Source organism: Tamandua tetradactyla, chromosome 8 (genome assembly GCF_023851605.1).
Source record: "Tamandua tetradactyla isolate mTamTet1 chromosome 8, mTamTet1.pri, whole genome shotgun sequence".
NCBI classification, from domain to species: domain Eukaryota; kingdom Metazoa; phylum Chordata; class Mammalia; order Pilosa; family Myrmecophagidae; genus Tamandua; species Tamandua tetradactyla.
The window spans coordinates 31,253,930-31,276,598 of NC_135334.1; the positions used below are offsets into that span (position 1 = coordinate 31,253,930).

Genomic DNA, 22,669 nt, shown 5'->3' on the forward strand with positions numbered 1-22,669 from the left:
TTGACCACTGTAGCTTCATAATATGCCTTAAAGTCAGGTAGCGTGAGAGTTCCAACTTCATTTTTCTTTCTCAGGGTATTTTTAGCTGTTTGGGGCACCCTGCCCCTCCAAATAAATTTAGTTATTGATTTTTCTATTTCTGAAAAGTAAGTTTTTGGGATTTTAATTGGTATTGCATTAAATCTGTAAATAAATTTAAGTAGAATTGACATCTTAATTATATTTAGTCTTCCAGTCCATGAACATGGTATGCCCTTCCGTCTATTTAGGTCTTCTGTGATTTCTTTTAACAATTTCTTATAGTTTTCTTCATATAGATCTTTTGTCTCTTTAGTAAAATTTATTTCTAAATACTTTATTCTTTTGGTTGCAATTGTAAGTGGAATTCTTTTCTTGATTTCCCTCTCAGATTAGATTGTTCATTTCTCGTGTATAAAAATACTACAGATTTTTGAGTGATGATCTTGTAACCTGCTACTTTCCTGTGCTCATTAATAGCTCTACTAGTTTTGCTGTGGATTTTCGGAATTTTGCTGTGGATTTTCCTATCATGTGCAGTCGGTGAGAGTTTTACTTCTTCCTTTCCAATTTTGATGCCTTGTATTTCTTTTTCTTGGCTAATTGCTCTGGCTAGAACTTCCAGGACAATGTTGAAAAACAGTGGTGATAATGGACAAATGGACATCCTTGTCTTGTTCCTGATCTTAGGGGGAAAGTTTTCAGTTTTTCCCCATTGAGGATGATGTTAGCTGTAGGTTTTTCATATGTTCCCTTTATCATGTTGAGGAAGTTTCCTTCTCTTCCTATCCTTTGAAGTGTTTTCAACGGAAAAGAATGTTGAATTTTGTCAAATGCTTTTTCTGCATCAGTCGAGATGATCATGTGGTTTTTCTGCTTTGATTTGTTGACATGGTGTATTGCATTAATTGATTTTCTTATGTTGAATCATTCTTGCATACCTGGGATGAATCCTACTTGGTCATGATGTATAAATCTTTTAATGTGTTGCTGGATTCGATTTGCTAGAATTTTTTGAGGATTTTTGCATCTATATTCATTAGAGAGATTGATCTGTAGTTTTCTGTTTTTGTAATATCTTTGTCTGGTTTTGGTATGAGGGTGATGTTGACTTTGTAAATGAGTTTGGTAGCTTTCCCTCCTCTTCAGTTTTTTTGAAGAGTTTGAGCAGGATTGGTACTAATTCTTTCTGGAATGTTTGGCAGAATTCACATGTGAAGCAATCTGGTCTTGGAGTTTTCTTTTTGGGGAGCTTCTTAATGACTGATTCAGTTTCTTTACTTGTGATTTGTTTGTTGAGGTTGTCTACTTTTTCTTGAGTCAGTTTTGGTTGTTCATGCCTTTCTAGAAAGTTGTCCATCTCATCTGCATTGTCTAGTTTATTAGCATAAAGTTGTTCATGGTATCCTCTCATTACTTCCTTTATTTCTGCAGGGTCAGTGGTTATGTCTCCTCTTCCATTTCTGATCTTATTTATTTGCATCCTCTCTCTTCTTATTTTTTTGATCTTGCTAAGGGTCCATCAGTCTTATTGATTTTCTTATAGAACCAGCTTCTGGTTTTGTGGATTTTCTCTATTGTTTTCATGTTCTCAGTTTCATTTATTTCTGCTCTAGTCTTCATTATTTCTTCCCTTTTGCTTGCTTTGGGGTTAGTTTGCTGTTAGTTCTTCCAAGTGGACAATTAATTCCTGTATTTTTGCCCTTTCTTCTTTTTTGATATAGGCATTTAGAGAAATAAATTTCCCTCTTAGCCCTGCCTTTGCTACATCCCATAAATTTTGATATGTGTTTTCATTTTCATTTGCCTCAAGATATTTACTGATTCTCTTGTAATTTCTTCCTTGACCCACTGGTTGTTTAAGAGTGTGTTGTTGAGGTCTACATATTTGTGAATTTTGTAGCTGCCTATTATTGGTTTCCAACTTCATTCCTTTATCATCTGAGAAAGTGTTTTGTATGATTTCAATCTTTTTAAATTTATTGAGACTTAACTTTGTGACCCAGCATATGGTCTATCCTTGAGAATGATCCATGAGCACTTGAGAAAAAGGTGTATCCTGCTGTTTGGGGTGTAATGTTCTATAAATATCTGTTAAGTCTAGCTCATTTATTGTATTATTCACATTCTCTGTTTTTTTATTGATCCTCTGTCTAGATGTTCTGTCCGTTGATGAGAATGTGGAATTGAAGTCTCCAACTATTATGGTAGATGTGGTTATTTCTCTTTTAAGTGTTTTCAGTGTTTGCCTCATGTATTTTGGAGCATTCTGGATCGGTGCATCAATATTTACAATTGTTATGTCTTCTTGTTGAATTATTCCTTTTATTAGTTCATAGTGTCCTTCTTTGTCTCTTTTAACTGTTTTACATTTGAAGTCTAGTTTGTTGGATATTAGTATAGCTACTCCTGCGCTTTTCTGATTGTTTTTGCATGAAATATCTTTTCCCAACCTTTTACATTCAACCTATGTTTATCCTTGGGTCTAAGATGTGTTTCCTGTAGACAGCATATAGATAGGTCCTGATTTTTAATCCATTCTGCCAGTCTATGTCTTTTGATTGGGGAGTTTAATCCATTAACATTTAGTTTTATTATTGCACAGGTAGTACTTTTTTCTACCATTTTGCCTTTGGGATTTTATATGTCATATCTAATTTTTCATCTTTTTACCTTTACTGATAGTCTACCTTTTATACTCTTTTCTACGCCTCTCTCTCCTGTCTTTTCATATCTGCCTCTAGTGCTCCCTTTAGTATTTCTTGAAGAGCTGTTCTCTTGGTCGCATACTATCTCAGTGATTTTTTTTTTCTGAAAATGTTTTAATTTCTCCCTCATTTTTTTTTTTTTAAAGGAAAGACAGAGAGAAGGAAGGAAGGAAGGAAGAAAGGGAAACATTTTTAAACATTTTCTTGTTTTATTGTATTCTGTTTCTCCGTTTTTGTTACATGGGCTGGGGCCGGGAATCGAACCGAGGTCCTCCGGCATAGCAGGCAAGCACTTTGCCCGCTGAGCCACCGCGGCCCGCCTCTCCCTCATTTTTGATGAACAGTTTTGCTTTATATGGAATGCTTGGTTGGCAGTTTTTCTCTTTTAGTAATTTAAATATATCATCCCACTGTCTTCTCACCTCCATGGTTTTTGCTGAGAAATCTCCTCATAGTCGGACTGGGCTTCCCTTGTAGGTGATGGATTACTTTTCTCTTGCTGCTTTCAAGATTCTCTTTTTTTCTTAGATCTCTGACATTCTGATTACTAAGTGTCTTGGAGTACATCTGTTTGGATCTATTCTGTTTGGGGTATGCTGCACTTCTTGCATCTGTGATTTTAAGTGTTTCATAAGATTTGGGACATTTTCAGTCATAATTTCCTCCATTGGTTTTTCTTCTTTTCCCTTTTCTTCTGCTTCTGGGACACCCACAACACATTATATTCACGCACTTCATATTGTCAATGGATTCCCTGAGTCTGTGCTCATATTTTTCCATTTTTCTCCTATATTTTCTTTTGCTTTCTGAATTTCAGATATCCCATCCTCCAATTCACTAATCCTATCTTTTGCCACTCGAAATCTAACATTGTAAGTTTCCATTGTTTTTCTTTTCATCTCTTCTCCTATGCCTTTCATTCCCATAAGTTCTGTGATTTGTTTTTTCAGACTTTCGATTTCTTCTTTTTGTTCATTCCGTCCCTTCTTTATATCCTCCCTCAATTCATTGATCTGATTTTTGATGAGGTTTTCCATGTCTGTTCATACATTCTGAATTAATTGTTTCAACTACTGTATTTCATTTGAATTGTTGGTTTGTTCCTTTGACTTGGCCATATCTTCAATTTTCCTAGTGTGATTTGTTATTTTTTGCTGGCATCTAGGCATTTAATCGCCTTAATTAGTTTATTCAGGAGATTTTTTTCACTTCTTTTACCTAGGGTTTTCTTGCTGGAGGAATTTGTTGTCTGTCTGCTCTTTGACATTCAGTTCAGCCTTTTCTGGACCACTAGCTTAGGTTTTGTTTTAACAGAGGAGAATTTTTCAGTTTTTGTTTTTTTGTTTCTTGTCCTGCCTGTATGGTGCCTTTTTACCCCCACCCTCTATAGACCCCATCTGAATTTTCCCAGACCAAACTGGCCTCCTATGAGGAGGAAAGATTCACCTGCATCGTTTTCCCTGAGGGTGAGACCCAGCAGGTTGACAGACTTTCCTGTGATGTCTCTGGGCTCTGTTTTTCTTATCCTGCCCAGTATGGTGCTTGTCTGCCTGCAGGTCCCACCAGCATAAGATGGTGCGGTACCTTTAACTTTGGCTGGGGTCATAGTGGAGACAGAGGAGAGGTTGTAGGCTGGTTTTAATGGCTTCAAATTACCAACCCCTGGGGTCTTAATTCCTTGAGGCAGCGATTTCACCTCAGTTAGGTCTCATCCCTCCCCTGTGTAAGGCACCAGCTCCAGACAAGCTCTCAAAGTAGCTTGTTTCTGCCTATGCCTGGGGGAGTTGCAGCCTGAGAAGCCCTGCGCAGTATCCAAGGGCAGGGAATCCTCCAAAGAAACACAGCCACAAAAACCTGTTGTTGTTTTTTTTGTCCATCAGCTCTGCCCCCTTTGCTCTGGGGTAAAAATCAGTGACCTCGGCTTTGACCTGGTTCACCTGAGCCTGGGGCCCTATTTTTAGTAGTCAGAATTTGTGAATTAATTACACACTTGAAACTTAGTTGCACTCAGCCCCTGTTGCTGGTAAAGTCCCTTTCCTTTCCCCTCTGGAAATCAGCCTGTGGGGTGGGGTGCTGCCCCCCCTGGGGTTTGGGGAACTCACGATTCTTGGGGTGCTTGCAGCCGGTCCAGCTGGTCCAGACTGGGATATGCTGTGTGTCTGGTCACTGATGTGGCCCCCAGAGCTGTTCTGTACTGTTCCTCGTTATTTAGTAGGTGTTCTGGAGGATGAACTGAATTCTACACCTTGCTAAGGTGCCATCTTGGCTCCTCCCCTCATACTTATTTGTTAAATCTGACTTTCTCTATAGCTCCACTATCACCTTTTTTTAAAAATATTTTTTAACTTTTTAAATTGTATAGTATAAAATAAATGCACAGCAAAAAATAACAAAGTGATAGTTTTCAAAGCACTCTTGAACAAGTGGTTACAGGACAGACCCCAGAGTTTGTCACGGGCTACCATACTATTCTCTCATATTTTTCCTTCTAGCTGCTCCAGAATATAGGAGGCTAGAAAGCTTCAATACTTTTTTATCATCACAGTCGACTTTTTTCCTTCTTTTTTTTTTGTGAAAAATAACATATATACAACAAAGCTATGAATTTCAAAGCACAGCACCACAATTAGTTGTAGAACATATTTCAGACTTTGGCATGGGTTACAATTTCACAATTTTAGGTTTTTACTTCTGACTGTTCTAAAATACTAGAGACTAAAAGAGATACCAGTTTAATGATTCAGCATTCATAATTATTTCTTAAGTCCTATCTTCTGAGTAAAATTCCACCATACCTCTCTTTAGGGTTGTTTGGGCTATTGCAATTTTCATTTTTTTCTGTTGAAAGGGTCTGCCACTAATATGGGGTAGAGAGATGGGACTCTCTGATGTTCTGCAGAGGCTGGGTGGTTCTGCAGAGGCTGGGCTAGGTTTCAGAACTTAGCTGGACTAGAGACCCATCTGGAGGTTATAGTTTTCTGGAAAGATACTCTAGTAAAAACAGAGTAGCCTCTCAACTCTATTTGAACTCTCTCTGCCACTGATACTTTATTAATTACACTTCTTTTCCTTCTTATGGTCAGGAAGTAATTGTTGATCCCACTGTGCCAGGTCTGGATTCATCCCTGGAAGTCATCTCCCACATCACCAGGCAGACCTTCACCCCTAGATGTCATGTCCCATGTAGAGGGAGGGCAATGATTTCACTTGCAGAGTTGGACTTAGACAGACTGAGGCCACATCTGAGGGGTCCTCCAGAAGTAACTCTTTAGGCATGCCTATAAGTAGTCTAAGCTTCTCTGCTACCTACATAAGCTTCCCAAGAGTAAACTTCATGACTGAGGGCATGTCCTATTGATTTGGGTGTCCCTAAGGTTTGACACAGTATTGGGATTCCCTGATGGTAAGCTTTATTAGTTCCATATTCTTTCTCCCCTTCGTCAGGGGACTTTGGCAATACTTTTGATTATCAGCTTAATATACTCTAGGATGTTTCCAGGCATTTCAATAATCTATACATCATTAAAGGACCTCTTTGTTATTCTGTGCTTCCTGTGTTTCACTTGTTCAAATGAGCTGTACAGATAGGTTGAATTAGATTATGCACTATAGTGAATTTCAGTTCCAAATCAAACAAACCTTTCTTCCATTGGTCTCAGAAAGTATGTGTGGTTCTAAAATATAGACACTGTCTTCTTTACCCTATGTTCTGAATTATTTTAACCCCAACCTGTTCGGCTTCATTCTTATCTCTAAATATCAGGTTACATATATAAAATAGCCTCTCAGAATCCAGAAGTCATAATCACCACTCTGGACTTAACGTGTGTGCTCTAAAATGTTAAATTCTAGGCCCCTGTTTTCTTATAAGCATTTTCTAAAGGTGATCATACCATTGTGTTTTTTTTTGTTCCTTGCTTATTTTGTCTCACCAAAATAAAAGAATTCATTCATATGTCTAGTGTAAATCAGTAGGTCTATACATCCCCTTTCAATCTTGTTCATCTTCAATATGGTAATATTACTTCTAGACCCACTAGAGAGTCACCTTGCTCCTATATATTCCCTTATATTGGAATTGGAATTCAACCTCATTAGCTAACGGTTCACCCATCTCTAGCTTCTGTATATCTCTAAGGTCCCCTATCTTCTGTATTATAAGCTTCTGATTATACCTTTATGCTAGCCATAAATGTGGAATCATACAGCATCTATCCTTTTGTGTCTGGCTGATTTCACTCAGCATTTCGTCATCAAGGCTCATCCATCTTGTCATGTGCTTCAGGGCGTCATTTTGTCTTAGAGCTGCGTAATATTCTATCTTATGTATATACCACATTTTGTTGATTGACTCGGCTGTTGATGAGTATTTGGTTTGTTTACATCTTTTGGCAATTGTAACTAATGCTGCTATGAATATCGGTGTGCAAATGTCTGATTGTGTCATTGCTTTCAGCTCTTCTGGCTATATACCAAGTAGTGCTATTGCCTGGTCATAGGGCAACTTGATATTTAGTTTCCTTAACAGTCGCCAAACAATCTTCCATAATGGCTACACCATTGCACATTCCCACCAACAGTGCATAAGTGTCCTAGTTTCTCTATTCTCTCCAACATTTATAGTTTCCTGTTTGTTTAATTGCAGCCATTCTTACAGGTGTGAAGTGGTATCTCATTGTAGTCTTGATCTGTATTTCCCTTATTGCCAGTGAAAGTGAACATCTCTTCATGTGCTTTTGAGCCATCTGTATTTGCTCTTCAGAAAAATGCCTATTCCTATCTTTAGACCATTTTATAATTGGGTTGTTTGTTCTTTTGTTGTTGAGTTGTATAATTTCTTTGTATATACAGGATATCAAACCTTTGTCTGATATTTGATTTCTGAATATTTTCTCCCATTGTCTTGACTGCTGCTTCATCTTTTTGACAAAGTCTTTTGAGGTGCAGAAGCCTTTGATTTTGAGGAGTTTCCATTTATCTATTTTTTCTTTTGTTGCTTGTGCTTTGGTTGTAACGTTTAGGAAGCTACCTCCTATTACTAGGTCTTGAAGATGTTTCCTTTCATTTTCTTGTAGAAGCTTTATGGTGCTAGTTCTTATATTTAGGTGTTTGACCCACTTTGAGTTAATTTTTGTGTCGGGTGTAAGATAAGGGTCCTCTTTCATTCCCTTGGCTATTGATATCCATTCTTTCATGCCCAATTATTGAAAAGAGTATTTTGTCCCAGTTCAGAGGATTTGGGGGACTTTTCAGAAATCTGTTGATCACAGATTTCGTGGTCTGTTTCTGTACTCCCGATTAGATTCCGTTGGTCAATGCTTCTGTCTTTGTGCTACTACCCTGCTGTTTTGACCACTGTGGCTTTATAATAGGTTTTAAAGTCAGAGAGTGTTAATCCTCCCACTTCATTCTTCTTTTTTTTAGGATGCTTTTAGCCATTGGGGTCTCTTTCCCTTCCAGATGAATTTGGTAGTTAGCTTTTCCGAAGCTTCAAAGTAGGTTGTTAGAATTTTGATTGGTACTATGTTGAATCTGTAGATCAACTTGGGGAGAATTGACATCTTAACTATATTTAGCCTTTCTGTCCATGATCAGGGAATGTCTTTCCACCTATTTAGATCTCCTTTGATTTCCTTTAGCAATGTTATGTAGTTTTCCGTGTACAAGTCCTTCACGTCCCTAGTTAAGTTTGTTCCTAAGTATTTGATTCTTTTAGTTGCTGTTTTGAATGGATTTTTTTTCCTTAACTGACTCCTTAGCTAGGTCACCACGTATGTACAGAAATGTTACTGATTTTTGCACATTAATTTTATATCCTGCCACCTTGCTGAATTTGTTTATTAACTCAAGTAACTTTGCTGTAGACTTCTCAGCATCTTTTTAGTGTCATATCATCTGCAAATAATGAGAGTTTCACTTCTTCCTTTCCAATTTGGATGCCTTTTGTTTCTTTGTCCTACCTGATTGCTCTACTTAGAATTTCTAGCACAATGTTGAATAATAGTGGTGAACAACTATATGCCAACAAACTAGACAACTTTTGAAATGGACAAATTCCTGGAGACCCACAAACAAGCTACACTATCTCGGGAAGAAATAGAGTATCTCAACAAACCAATGACAAGTAAAGACATTCAATCAGTCATCAAAAATCTTCCTACAGAGAAAAAGCCCAGGGCCAGATGGCATCACAGGGGAATTTTATCAAACATTCCAGAAAGGACTAACATCATTCTAACTCAAACTTTTCCAAAAAATTGAGGAAAAAGGAACTCTACCTAATTCATTTCATGAAGCTAATATTTTAATACCAAAAGCAGGTAAAGATGCTATAAGAAAGGAAAACTACAGGCCAATCTCCCTAATGAACATAAATACAAAAATTCTGAATAAAATATTAGCAAATCGAATCCAACAGCACATTCAAAGAATTATACACCATGACCAAGTGGAGTTTATACCAGTAATGCAAGGATGGTTCAATGCAAGAAAATTAACTAATGTAATACAGCACATTAACAAATCAAAATGGATAAAATCACATGATCATCTCAATTGACACTGAAAAGGCATTTGACAAAATTTAGCATTCTTTTCTGATAAAAATAAAAAAATTTGTTTTATTTCTTTAGGGTCTGTGATAACACAACCCTTCACATTTCTGATTTTGTTTTTTTGTATCCTCTCTTTTTTTCTTTGTCAGTCTTGCTAGTGGCCCATCAATTTTATGATTTTCTCAAAGAACCAACTTTTGGTTTTATTGATACTTTCTGTTGTTCTTTTGTTCTTCCATTCATTTGTCTCTGCTTTCATCTTTGTTATTTCTCTTCTATTTGCTTTGGGATTAGTTTGCTGTTTTGTCAAGTTCTTCCAGGTTTGCTGTTAAGTTCTCAATTTTTGCTCTTTCTTGTTTTTTTAATATACGCATTTAGAACATTAAATTTCCATCTCAGCACTACCTTTGCTGCATCCCATAAGTTCTGATAGGTTGTGTTCTCATTTTCTTTCATCTCCAGATAGCTACTGATTTCTGTAGCAATTTCTTCTTTGACTCACTGGTTGTTTGAGAGTATGTTATTTAATCTCCATATATTTGTGAATGTTCTCGTTCTTTGGTGGTTGTTGAGATCCAGCTTCATCCCATTGTCATCAGAGAAAGTGCTTTGAATAATTTCAATATTTTCAAGTTTATAAAGATCTGTTTTGTGCCCCAGCATATGATCTATCCTAGAGAATGTTCCATCAGCACTAGAGAAGAATTTATAACCTTGGGCTTTCTGGTGCAGTGTCCTGTATATATCTGTTTGGTGTAATGCATTAATCAAGTTATTTAACTTCTCTGTTTCCTTGTTGATCTTCTGTCTGGTTGTTCTATCTATAGAGGAGAGTGGTGTATTGAAGTGTGCTACTATTATTGTTGAAGCATCTATCACTCCTTTCAGTTTTGCCAATGTCTGTCTCATGTACTTTGGAACCCCTTGACTGGGAGCATAAACATTTGTGATTGTTATATCTTCTTGGTGAATTGACCGTTTAATTAGTGTATAGTGTCCTTCTTTGTCTCTTATGATGTCTTTACATTTAAAGTCTATTTTTTTCTGATATTAGTATAGCTGCTCCTGCTTTCCTTTGGTAACAACTTGCATGTAAAGTCTTTTTCCATCCTTTTACTTTAAATCTGTTTGTATCCTTGTGTCTAAGATGGGTCTCTTGTAAGCTGCATGTAGCTGGATTATGTTTTTTAATGCATTCTGCCAATCTGTATCTTTTAATTGTTAAATTTAGTCCGTTAACATTTAAAGTTATTATTGACAAGGTGTTCTTGCTTGCACTATCTTATGTTTTTTATTTATTTGTCAGATCTATATATTCTTTTTCCTCTTTCTCTTTTTATTATTTAAATTACCCTTAGTGGTACTCTTCAATTCTGTGCCCTCTTTCAGACCTCCTTCTCCTGTGTTTTTTTCAGCTGGCAGAACTCCTTTTAGTATTTCTTGTAGGCCCAGTCTCTTGTTGCCACATTCTTTCAGGACTTTTTTGTCTGTGAAATCTTTAATCTCTCCCTTAGTTTTGAAGGACAGTTTGGCTAAGTACAGAATTCTTGGCTGGAAGTCTTTCTGTTTCAGCATCTTGAAACAGAAAGATATATCACTGCCTTCTCACCTGAGGTTACTAGTTGAGTAGTCTGAACTCAGTTTTATTTGGTTTCCCTTGTATGTTGTAGATTGTTTTTCTCTTACCACTCTCAGGATTTTCTGCTTCTCTTCAACATTTGACAGAGTGATTAGTATATGCCTTGGGGAAGGCCTGTTTAAATTTATTTATATTTAAATAAATTTTAATTAAGTTTTTTGGAGTTTTTGGGGGTTCTTTGACTTGTATATTTGTGTCCTTAATGAGGGTTGGGAAGTTTTCCCCATTATATCCTCAACTACTCTTCCTAGTTCTTTATCCCTCTCTTCTCGTTCTTGGACACCAATGATTCTTATATTTGCATCCGTTGTTTTTTGTCATTTCCCTGAGTTCCCATTCAGTTTTCTTCATCTTTTTTGCTATTTACTGTTTTGAGTCTTCAAAGTCAATTATCCTGTGCTCTACATCACTTATTCTTTCTTCTGTCCCTTCAAATCTGGTGTTGTGTGCCTCTGGTGTGTTTTTTAACTGGTTAGCAGAGTCTTTAATCTCTGTGATTTCTGCTGTTTTTCTATTTGTTCTTTCATATTCCTCTTTGTGCTCTTCTACTGTCTTCTTCATCTCCTTTAGGTCATTTACTATCCCACATATTTTATTACGTAGAGAGGTATAAACGTCTTTGATTATTGTTCTAACATCTGTGTCTCCTCTGGTGTTTATTTTGGTCATTAGGCAGGGCTATGTCTGTCTGCATTGTAATACACTTTTTGATCTTCTGCTGTCTTCATGGCATGTAAATATCTTGATTGATTTTCTTTGGGAATTGATTTCTTTCAATAGTCTAAGGCCTTGTGTTTACAGGATCGTTGTACGACAGGGAGCAGGGCACGGGGTGGAGCACTAAGTACGGTGATTTGTTCCAGGACAAGTATGGGTGCAGGTTGGGGATATTACACTGTTGCTTTTGAATGTGGGCGCCCAGTGGCCAGGGAGGATGTAGCTGTGCAAGTGCATCAGTCTGGGGGGCATAACTCTGGTATGCACTCATCTAAGGCACAGTGCCCTTTGTGCACATGTGTAGTGCTATGGCAGCTGGTCATTGTTAGGCCTGTGACCCTGCTGTGCATGTCTGCACTTTCTCAGAGTTGTGAAGTGAGGCCGAGGGCTGTGCATATGTACAGTTCTAGGACTGCTGTAACGTGCGGTTTCCAGAGTTGAATGACATGATTGGGGGCTTGTGTGCATGTGTGGGCCTGGAAGTGCCATAAACAGATGTGCTGAGCCTAGGGAGGGGAGAGGGTGAGGCTGGGTGACACTGTGGGCAGGAACAGGGAGAGGGAGGTAGTGCTCAGGTGTGCAGGAGAGGTGGGTTGGGCTGCACTTGAAGTGGGGGTGTGGGGCACACACGTACACTGGAGGCTGGTGGGTTGGGGTGCCTGGAGCATGGAAAATGGAAGAAGGTGATTGGCTCAGGTGTGTGAGGTGTGGGGTTAATCACCAATCAAGGGGCTGCACTGGTGAGGAAAGTGGTTACTTCCTAGTCCTGCGTTCCCATCCATGGACTCCCGTGGGCTCCCCGACTCCATGCCTCCGTGCCAGGCTCCTGCTTTCTGCCTCTGCAACCAGGATTGCTGCATCTGGTGCAGAAGGCTCTCCCAGGTCAGCCGCATTCCTGAATTGCCACCTCAGTCGCCCTCCTGTCCCTTCTCTAATTTTTCCTGTGGAGCAGGGCTAGTCTCAAGCTACTCTAGACAGCCATCTTCCAGAATTCCTGCATGCAGTTTTAAATTCAGATTTTTAGAATAAAGAAAAGAAAAATTTTGATATAAAATTTTGCTGATAAGTATATATGAGACTAGGAACTACATGGTTTTGTGCCTGAAATTTGGACATTACACTAGATGGCAGTGATGTCTTTTTATGGGATATTTAGGCCACATATTCAGATGAATTTCAGAAATGCAATCACAATGGATTTTTTTTTAATAAAAAACGAAAATTATTCTCAGAGTATTTTTTTATTATTCATCAAACTTAGAGATACTGTTGAGATTAAGTAGACAATGTTATCTGATGATTAACACAGTTTCTTATCTGACTCTTACTCATATTTGTATTTCCAGCCCCCGACATAGAGCCTGACCCATGGTAGGTACTTGGTGGATGTTTGGTGAAAGAAGTTGGCTATATTTGAAAGAAATGGTCTCATCAGGCCCATGCCAGATACAGTTAAATTATCAAGGCACCCTTTCCCACTGAGCTCTGATGATAACGTTTTAAAAATAGCATTGGGCACCTATTTACATTCTAATGGAATTGTCAAAGAAGATAAAACTGTTTTGTCATCTGTTATCTGGGCATAAATGGGAACTACCCAAGAAATGAAACATGGATTAATTCACTTTTAATGTTGAAATTGTTGCTCTCCCAGTTTATTTTACAGTTAGGGTTCTTGTTTTCGCGTGCTCCCTCCAAGGCTTTATTTCCCCAGTGGAGGGTTTCTACTAAAGAAAGCATTTTCTTGGGTGTGGCAACCACACAGTTAACTTTTTTTGTGTTGGCTTATAGTTGTTAGCATTGTTCATTAGTATACAAATGGTATATCTGATTTTTTTCATTCTTAAAAATTCGCTTTGCATACCAAGGATAGATTAGATAGTTAAACTTTCCTAATACTTTTTAAAACTTGTCCTTTGAGAATCTCCCTAAAATGGCTATTTCAAATACATATATCGTGTGTGTATATATATATATATATATATATAAACACCCTTTGTCTATTTCATTGTGACACCAGTAATGTTTATTTGTGCATATGTGTGTGTGTAAAGTATGATCCTATAGTTTTAACCATATGCTGTTTTGAACACAATGGAAAATAATAAAGATTGTTAAAGTACTTATGCTTTAGCTTCTTCTTTGCTGATTTATACTTAGTTTTCAGGTGTCACATGAATAATATTTCTCTTTATTAATTTGTAAAAAATCAAATGCAATTGTTTTTAAGGGCACAATTAGAGAATGAAAAGAAGAAAAGAGAAATAGCAGAAAAGGAAAAGGAAAGAATAGAACGTGAAAAAGAAGAACTAATGGAACGTCTAAGGCAAATTGAAGAACAGACCATGAAAGCCCAGAAAGGTAAAAGTTTCTTTTTGAAAATGGATCCAAAATTGTTGCTCTGTTTTCCAGTAGTAGTATTTTCTTACTTTTAAGTCTTGTTCCTTATGTAGGATAATTCATTTAATTTTGATAAGTTTATACTTGAAGTCAGAATTTAAACATGTTTAGCTGAGGCCAGTTCAGCTATACAGTGCTCATGTGTTCTTCTCTTTCATTTACTTAAACATTAAAATATTCTGCATGTATATTCTTATTATATAATATAAATGACTATATTAATTTATACCTATTACTGTTCAGAATTTTATGAACAAAGCATTTGGTACTTGATGGCATCTATATAGAAGCATTTAGATCATACTTTATGGGCATTTAAGAACTTTATGACATTTTAAGTTATTCTGGCTATATACACTTTAAAGACTCAACTTTGGATGGAGCCCCTGAAGATTTGATTTCATGATATTAGAAAGTACACAAAACAGAAAGTATAAAAAAAAAATGTTTTGAGGTTTTTTTTTTTTTGTTGATAACATGTTTGCAAGAACCTACTTACTAGGTAGTATGTCCCAAAATGCTACAGTGTATAGAAAGCATACATTGCATTTATAAAGTGTTGTTTAAATCTTGTAACTCTAGGATGTACTGTTTGTAAACAACAAATGAGGGGAGGACAAAAGAAAAAAAAAACGAATTAAGTTTTGCTGTTCTTTAACAGTGGGATCTTAGGGGATAACATGCAGTGTAAACTATCTATATATCTACACTACAATTAATACCTACTTTCCTAACAACTAGTTGAACTAGCCTTTCAGTTCTATTGGAAATAGTTAATAGTCTTATTTAAGGTTTATTTTCACTCCTTACACAGTTTGACTTGGTAAATAGATTCTCTTGAGTAGTTGATAAAATAATCTGTAGGTGGTTAGTAGAAGGAGAAGTCACAGAGATTGCCACTAATCCACAAACTGGTTTATCATTCCAGTTACAAAATTGGAAATAACATTTCTAAGAAAAGAAAGGAGAAAAATCCTGAGTTTTATTCTGACTGATTCAAAGCCTTGCTTCTCAGAAGTAGAAAAGACCTACCAACTACTTAGTTCAGAGTTGTAGAGTAGTGAAGGGACTTACTAGAAATCTACAGCTCAGGGCGGGACTTGTTTCCTGAATTTCAACTTGATTGTATGTCTACCATTCTGGTGCCTTATTTCACCCATTAAAGCAAACATTTATTCAGTGCCTACTTTGTGCTACATTCTAGAAGTACAAATACACAGCACACATAAGATTATACATAAAGTCTATAGAGTTGGTAAAAAAAAGATATATATTAAATATTAATGATGCTAGGTAATGTGTATGTGTCATGTAAATGGTATAAACAGTACTTTTGGTGGAGTGGATGCTGTAAAAAATCTGGCGTGTGTTAGAATATGTCGGGGGAAAAAGATTGATAACACTTTTTTTTACATTTACAAAAACCTTTTCTGAGTGAATAATAGCTACTTACTAAGTCTTTTTTAATCTTATTTATTTAGGATGTATAATAAAAGTGTTAATGGTTTACATACAGAAAACTGCTCAAGTAAAGAAGCTCTAAAGTCTATAAGGAAGATAGAACATAAAGAATGTAGAAATCCTTACCAAGACATAATTTCAAGTCAGTCATCTTAAGGCAAAGGACATGTAAAGGACATCCAATTTGTATGTTTCTTTTTTAAATTTCTAGTAATAAAGCTTTCCCAGACTGTCCTAAATCTATATGATTGTCTTGTAATTTATGGTAAATTATCATTCAAATGCAGTGCTCTATATATTTAGATTATATAAATTTTTGTTTAAATAAGGAATGTTTCTAGACATTATTGTCATCTTAATTTAAAAAATTTTAAATTGACATCATCATCATTTCAAATGAATCACAAATCATTACCTAGAACCGTTCTACCATTTTATACCATCATTATTTTAACCTCCTTTATCCCCCTCCCTTTTTTTTTTTAACCAACTTTAAGATATATTGGTGACTAAATTTGCCAGACCTGTATTCAATTGCTGTTCCAACAAGTATCAAAGTCAGTTCCCACCTTGAAAAAGACACCATAGGAAATAATTAGGGTGTCATGATTTCATTCATTTTGGATACTGAGTAAACAGCTAGTAGGTACAGTTGTAGGTACTAGAGATCTAAACATAATTAAAAATAATTTTCTAAAAAAATTTTATTTTAGTAGTTTTTTTCTTTTTAGAGAAACAGTTTTGCATAGAAAAGGTCTCTCCTTTCATGGAGCTTACATTTTAATGAGAGGGAAACAGAGTAACAAATAACAGAATCATTTTGCATAGTTGTAAGTTCCTGTGAAGGAAATAAGCATGATTACGTGATTAAAAAGTAGTAGTTGTGGGTAAAAGTCGGGGGGGGGGGGGATCCCACTTTAAATATGCATTGTTTAAGATTAGAAGCCAAGCCTTAATTCTGTCAGTTCGAATATGACCATTGCAAATGATTTAACTTTTCAGTTCCCTCACGTTCCTTATTTCTAAAATGGAAGTAGTAATCCCTAACTTAGCTTTCTGATATTTAAAAAATTTATTGTTGTATTAAATAAAACCTTTTTCCTTAAGTATAGCATACATACAGTAAAGTATATCTTACGTGTTTGGGTCAATGAATTTTTGCAAAGTGAATTGATTTCTGTAACTATCACCTAGAACAAGATATAGAACATTACCAGCAATCATGGACCCTACTTTGTATTTCCTTCCATTCAATATTCCACCCCAAAGGTAGCCACTATTCTGACTTATATCATCCCTGAATTTAGTCTTATATGTTTTTATAACAGCTTTGTTGAGATACAAGTCACATAGCATACACTTCATTCATTTAAAGTATACTATTTAATGGCTTTTTAGTATGGTTACAGAGTTGTGGCACCTTCACCACAATAAATTTTAGAACATTTTCATCACTCTCAAAATGTCACTTTCATTTCTCCCCAATCCCTGCCTCCCTTCCCCACCCTTAAGGAACCACTAATATAAATTCGCCTATTTTGGGCATGCCATGTAAATGGAATCAGACAACATATTTTCTTTGTATATGTGTGACTGGCTTCTTTTACTTAGCATAATGTTTTCATCTATATTGTAGTATATAACAGTTCTTCATTCCTTTTACTGCTGAATAATATTCTATTGTATGGATACACTACATTTTTATTTATCCATTCATCATTTGGTAGACATTTGTGTTGTTTCACTATTTGGGCTATTGTGAACAGTACTGCTGTGAACTTTTTGTGTGGATGTATGTTTTAATTTCCTTTGGGGATATACATTACCTAGGAATAGAATTCTGGGTCATATGGTAACTCTGTTTTAACTTTTTGAGGAATTTCCAAACTGGTGTCTAAAGTGGCTATACCATTTTACATTCTTGCCAGCAATGTATGATTTCTCCATATCCTAGCCAATACTTGTTATTATTTGTCTTTTTTATTATTGTCTTCTTAATGGGTTTGAAGTGGTATGTTGTGATTTTAATTTGCATTTCCGTAATGGCTAATGATGTTGAACTTCTGCCCATGTGCTTATTGACCATTTGTATATCTTCTTTGGAGAAAAGTCCATTTTCACTTGGGTTATTTGTACTTTTTATTGTTGAGTGGAGTTCATTATATATTCTTGTAAATCCCTTATCCCATATCATTTGCAGATATTTTTTTCCCATTCTGTGATTTTTTTGCTTTGTTGACGGTGAAGCCAAAAGTTTTAAATTTGGATGAAGTCCAGTTTATCTGTTTTTCTGTTGTCATTTGTGCTTTTGGTGTCATGCCTGAGAATAGTCTTGCTTTTTTTGAGCTACTTATAAATGAATTCATGACTCTGGCTTCTTTTTGCTCAAACTTCTTCCTGTAACTGTGGTTTGTTCTTTATTGTTAATAATATTTTATTTATTTATTTTTATTTTTATTTTTTTGGGCTTGGGCAGGCTGTGGGAATCGAACCTGGGTCTTCAGCTTGGCAGGCAAGAGTTCTGCCGCTGTGCCACCGTTGCACTGCCTGTTAATAATATTTTATTGCATGTTTACATTGCAATTTACCTATCCTATGGTGATGGCTATTTGTGATATTTTCGGTTTGGGCCTATTATAAATAAATAATGCTGTGAGCATTCTTGTACAAAGCATTTAGTATACTTCAGTATATTAAGATTTGAGGGTATATACCAAGGAGTAGAATTGTTGAATCGTCAGTTTGCCAAAGTGATTATCAGTTTGTACCCTCAGTGAATGAAAGTTCAGTTGCTCTACAGCCTCACCACTACTTCCACTGCTTGTCATTGTTAGTCTTTTTTTTTGGGGGGGGGGGGGTATTTATTTATCTGTAGCCATTCTGTTTTGTCCATTGAATACAGTGCATTTTCTTGATAACTAATGATTTTGAGCACCTTTGAAAATGTTTATTAACTATTTGTAAAGTGCGTTTTCAAGTCTTTTGCCCATTTTTAAAAGTTGAATTAGTCTGGCTTTTTCTTATTTGGTATGTTGGAGTGTTTTGCATTTCTTATAAAAATACCTTCTCTCTATGACTTACCTTCTCCTTCTTTTAATGGTGCCATTTGAATGAAGAGATATTCTTTATTTTAAGTTCAATTTATCAGTTTTTTCCTTATGGTTGCCTTGGCAGAATCAAAACTAAACCTGTGTCTTCCCAGCCTGGTAGATTACTACAAGCATCAGGCTGCTGCATTTGTTCTTCCTCTATTGGGAATTAGCAAATGTCTATTTTTTTGTGTGTACAAAATAAGCAGATGTGCAGTATACACGCAAATATAAATTCTCGTTTTCATTACTTTCTTTCAACACACTCTATATATATCATTTTGCACCTTCCTGTTTTCAGTTAACAATATATCTTGAAAATCACTTCATATGCATTCATAGATATCATTTTTTTTTAATGGTAGCATAATATACTCTATCGCTTAGATACAATACATGTTTATCCTGGATAAAGCCCAATTCCACAGATACTCTCCACTCAACCCCCCTGTGTTATTTAGCAGGACACTTAACATCTTTCACAGCTTCATTTCCAGCCATAACTCCCAACATTTCTGAATTCGTATTCTAAGCTTTGCTCACTTAGTGTCACTTAATAATTGTCTATTGCTCCTATTTCCATAGCTCCTATACTCATACCCCTGTATCTGGAACAACTACCTCTTTGGTCCCTAATCACACCCAATCTCTTCTGTCCCCAAAATCTGACCTGTTGGTCAAGACCCAGCGTAAACTTTTAAAGTTTCCCCAATATCTATCTCACCCCACAGAAATTAATAATTGTTCTGTTTCCAAGGTATTTAGCCTACATCAAGGGATTAATATTTACCACAAAATACACACATACATATTATCTTTTCCCTTCTAAACCGATAGTATCTTATATTCCTCTATAAAAATTCAGCATATTGAATAATAAGTATTCAACAAATGCTAATAAATGAACAAATTATTACTTTGTGTTGCTACTCAGGAGCTTCTTCCATTTTCTTCTTGGGTTCTTTATCTAGGATAAGAATATGCATTACCTAATTAACCATTGCCTTAGATTGGGAAAAGTCCATAACCCATTTGGGATATTTGGTTTATTATATGTTTTATTATTGTTAAAATTATGACAGTTTCAAAGTAATGCCTTTGGGCTAACATAAATTAAGATAAGAGATCACTTGATTTGCGCAGTCTTAGATCAGCCATAATCAAGTAATGCTTGGATTCGGGGGAAAATTGAGAAAGAGAAGAGAAAATTGAGAAAGAGAAGCTTTCATAAATATTGTTGAATATAGAATAATTACTACATATTATATGGTTATTCTACTCCCAATTAAACACTATAACCATGTACATCTAATATGACACTATCAATATAAAAAGTAGTTTATTCTCATAACATTTAATATTTATATTCAAAGAGCTGATATTTGATATAAGCCAGATTTTTTGGTACCCACTTCCCATAGGCCAGACCTCAAAAATTGTAAGTTCTGGAATTTTATAAAGCAGATAGGAAAAAATCTGATATTGTTTACCTTTCTCATTGAATCTTTCTTTGCAGGAATTGCATTTGTTTCATTCTAACTCACAGGTTCACAGATTTTTTCTATAAGGTCCAGATGGTAGGTATTTCAGGATAGTCTCTGTCAACTAATCAACTCTGCCATTGCAGTATGAAAGCAGCTATAGAAAATATGTAAATGAATGAGGGTGGCTGTGTTGCAATAAAACTTTATTTACAGAAGGAGGCAGTAAGTTGGATTTGGCTCATGGGCTGTAGTTTACCAACTCCTGATTTAACTCATATAACTGGAAAGGAACAAAGCAGGGGGAATTACTTATGGAGATATATAGCTATTCATAACCATACTTTCTAGAAGAGACTGGAGTAGATTTGAAGTTTTCAAGGTTCATTTTCAACATTAAAAAAAAAGTAGACCTTTGTATAATTCATAGTATATTACAAATCAACTATTGCCTTGGCTACTGTTCTTCAAATTGGTATTTATTACAAAAATTGATGGAAAATTACAAATATTAGGGAATATTTCAGATTTTAACTTTATATAACCCAAATATTTGTTTCTTGTCTCACAACACAGAAAGAATTTTTATTATGAGAGAAAATAAAGCATTGTTTTTATTTGTAAACTTTTCTTTAGCTATTTGCTTGTTTAGATGAAAAAGCCATGAGCTTTATAGGTTTGTTTGATATAGCATTGAACTAGTAAATAAAGAATAATAATCATAAGAAAAGCTTGATTGTCCACATTTTAGAAGGCAAAGTCTAAAAATGAGTAGTCCTGGAATTTAGCTGTGGTAACATCCACTGTTATATACATTTCATTTTTACAGTCATGTGGCCACATGGAATTTTCACATTGTTTTTTCAAGGACTTAAAGCCTAAGCAAAGAGTTGTTTTTCTTCCCCAATCCTCTTGCCTCCTAAGTCTTAACTTCAGTTACTTAAATTATTTATTATCAAAACCAACGAAGAAACTTGCACATTACAGTTAGTTTTCAAATCTCATGGCATATAGCTTTTCAGATTTTCTCCCTCTGTTCTAAAGTATACAGAAAAAGAGCCATTCTTGGAGGACAAAGCACCCTGTAATAGATGGCATTCTGTTGTCTTCTGACAGAGACCTACATGTTGATAAATAAGAATTGCTAAAACAGTGTTTAAAATTTTGCTTTTAAAAAAATTCACATTTAAAACTTTTCTGTTTTTATGCTAGTAATATTTTCCTTTCCCATTCACTCATTGGAATAAGGAAAGGAAATTGATTTTATGACCTACACACTTAAATTCATGTCATTTATTATTAAATATTAGTTAATTGTCTCCATACCATGTGTTCCAGTAACTCTAAATTTTAAAAAGTTCATACAATTCACATTAAAATTCCTTTTTGGCCAGTAAATTAATTTTTTAACATCTTAATTTCTTACCTTCAGAAGGACATTTAAGAAGCTGATTGTATTGTTTACATCTGGGATGGGAAACTGGGTGACTGAAGGACAAGTATGGGAAGACTTTTTGCTATATATCATTTGAACTGTTTGAATTTTGAAGTGAATGAATTATTCTTTCAAAAAATATATATTTTGGGCGGGTCACGGTGGCTCAGCAGGTAAGAGTGCTTGTCTGCCATGCCCGAGGACCTGGGTTCGATTCCCGGTGCCTGCCCATGTTAAAAAAAAATATATATATATATATATATTTTAATAAGTAAAAACAAATAAATCATGAGCCAATAGATTCCCATTGTTCAACGTGGCCCATTTCATGGTATCTGCTTGAGCAGCCCAAGAAACTAAAATAAGCGATTAGTTTTAGAAGGGCTCTTCCAGCAACAGTCAACCAATGCCAGAAATTTTTTTTACTGCATATGACCCTGTTCCTTTTGTTGGTCAAACAAGGGAAAATAGATATCAGAGGCCAGTCCATGCTGCCTGTCCACCTCTGTGTTTTATTTTTAGTTTTGGTTTGTTTATGGCTGATAAGTTTTTCCCATAGGTGGCAGCAATACTTGGGAATTAAGTTTTATGACCTATTTGGTGATCTGTGTAAATGCCATTGACACTGGGTGAGAGCTGACAGGATCTGGTTTGTTAGTCTGTGTCTCTTGCATCTCTTGATTGGTGGCTGACATTGTAGGATGGAAGCTATAATAATCTCTCTGTGTCTGTGTGTCCATGTAATTCAGAAATCAATTATTTTGTGAAGTCTCACTAAAGGAGCTCTGCTCTGATTGGTTTATAGAGATAAAGAAGCACTTATATGTCAGATGTTCCTGAAATTCCAAGAAAATGAGGAAATTTTACGTTAAGTATTTCACATGCTAGACTTAATTTTTTTTTTTTTTTTTGGCTACAAAAACTAACTCAGAAACACTTTTAGTTAATTGAGGCAAATCTTTGGTAAATGTGACTAAATTAATAATTTTGGTTTAATGAAAACAATTATGTCTTCTCTGATTTTTCAGTGTTAAGTACAATAAAAGTGCATTTTATTCTTCTTCGGTTGTATTTCCCGAAATATGTGCAGGTTCACTGATCAAATGTGAGCAACTATTACTCCTAGGTGTAATGTTTAAGATTATAGAAAATGTAAATTTATTTTTC

General features: G+C 35.5%; 1 protein-coding gene across 4 annotated transcripts in view; it reads left to right on the forward strand.

Annotated features, from left to right (window-relative positions):
• The window catches only part of RDX (radixin), a 149,956-nt gene that overhangs the window by 102,287 nt on the left and 25,000 nt on the right, over positions 1 to 22,669 (forward strand). For all 4 annotated transcript variants that reach the window (XM_077113027.1, XM_077113030.1, XM_077113026.1 and 1 more), the window contains one exon: positions 13,867 to 13,997. In XM_077113027.1, the coding sequence (XP_076969142.1) occupies positions 13,867 to 13,997 (131 nt within the window). The remainder of the gene's footprint in view (positions 1 to 13,866; positions 13,998 to 22,669) is intronic.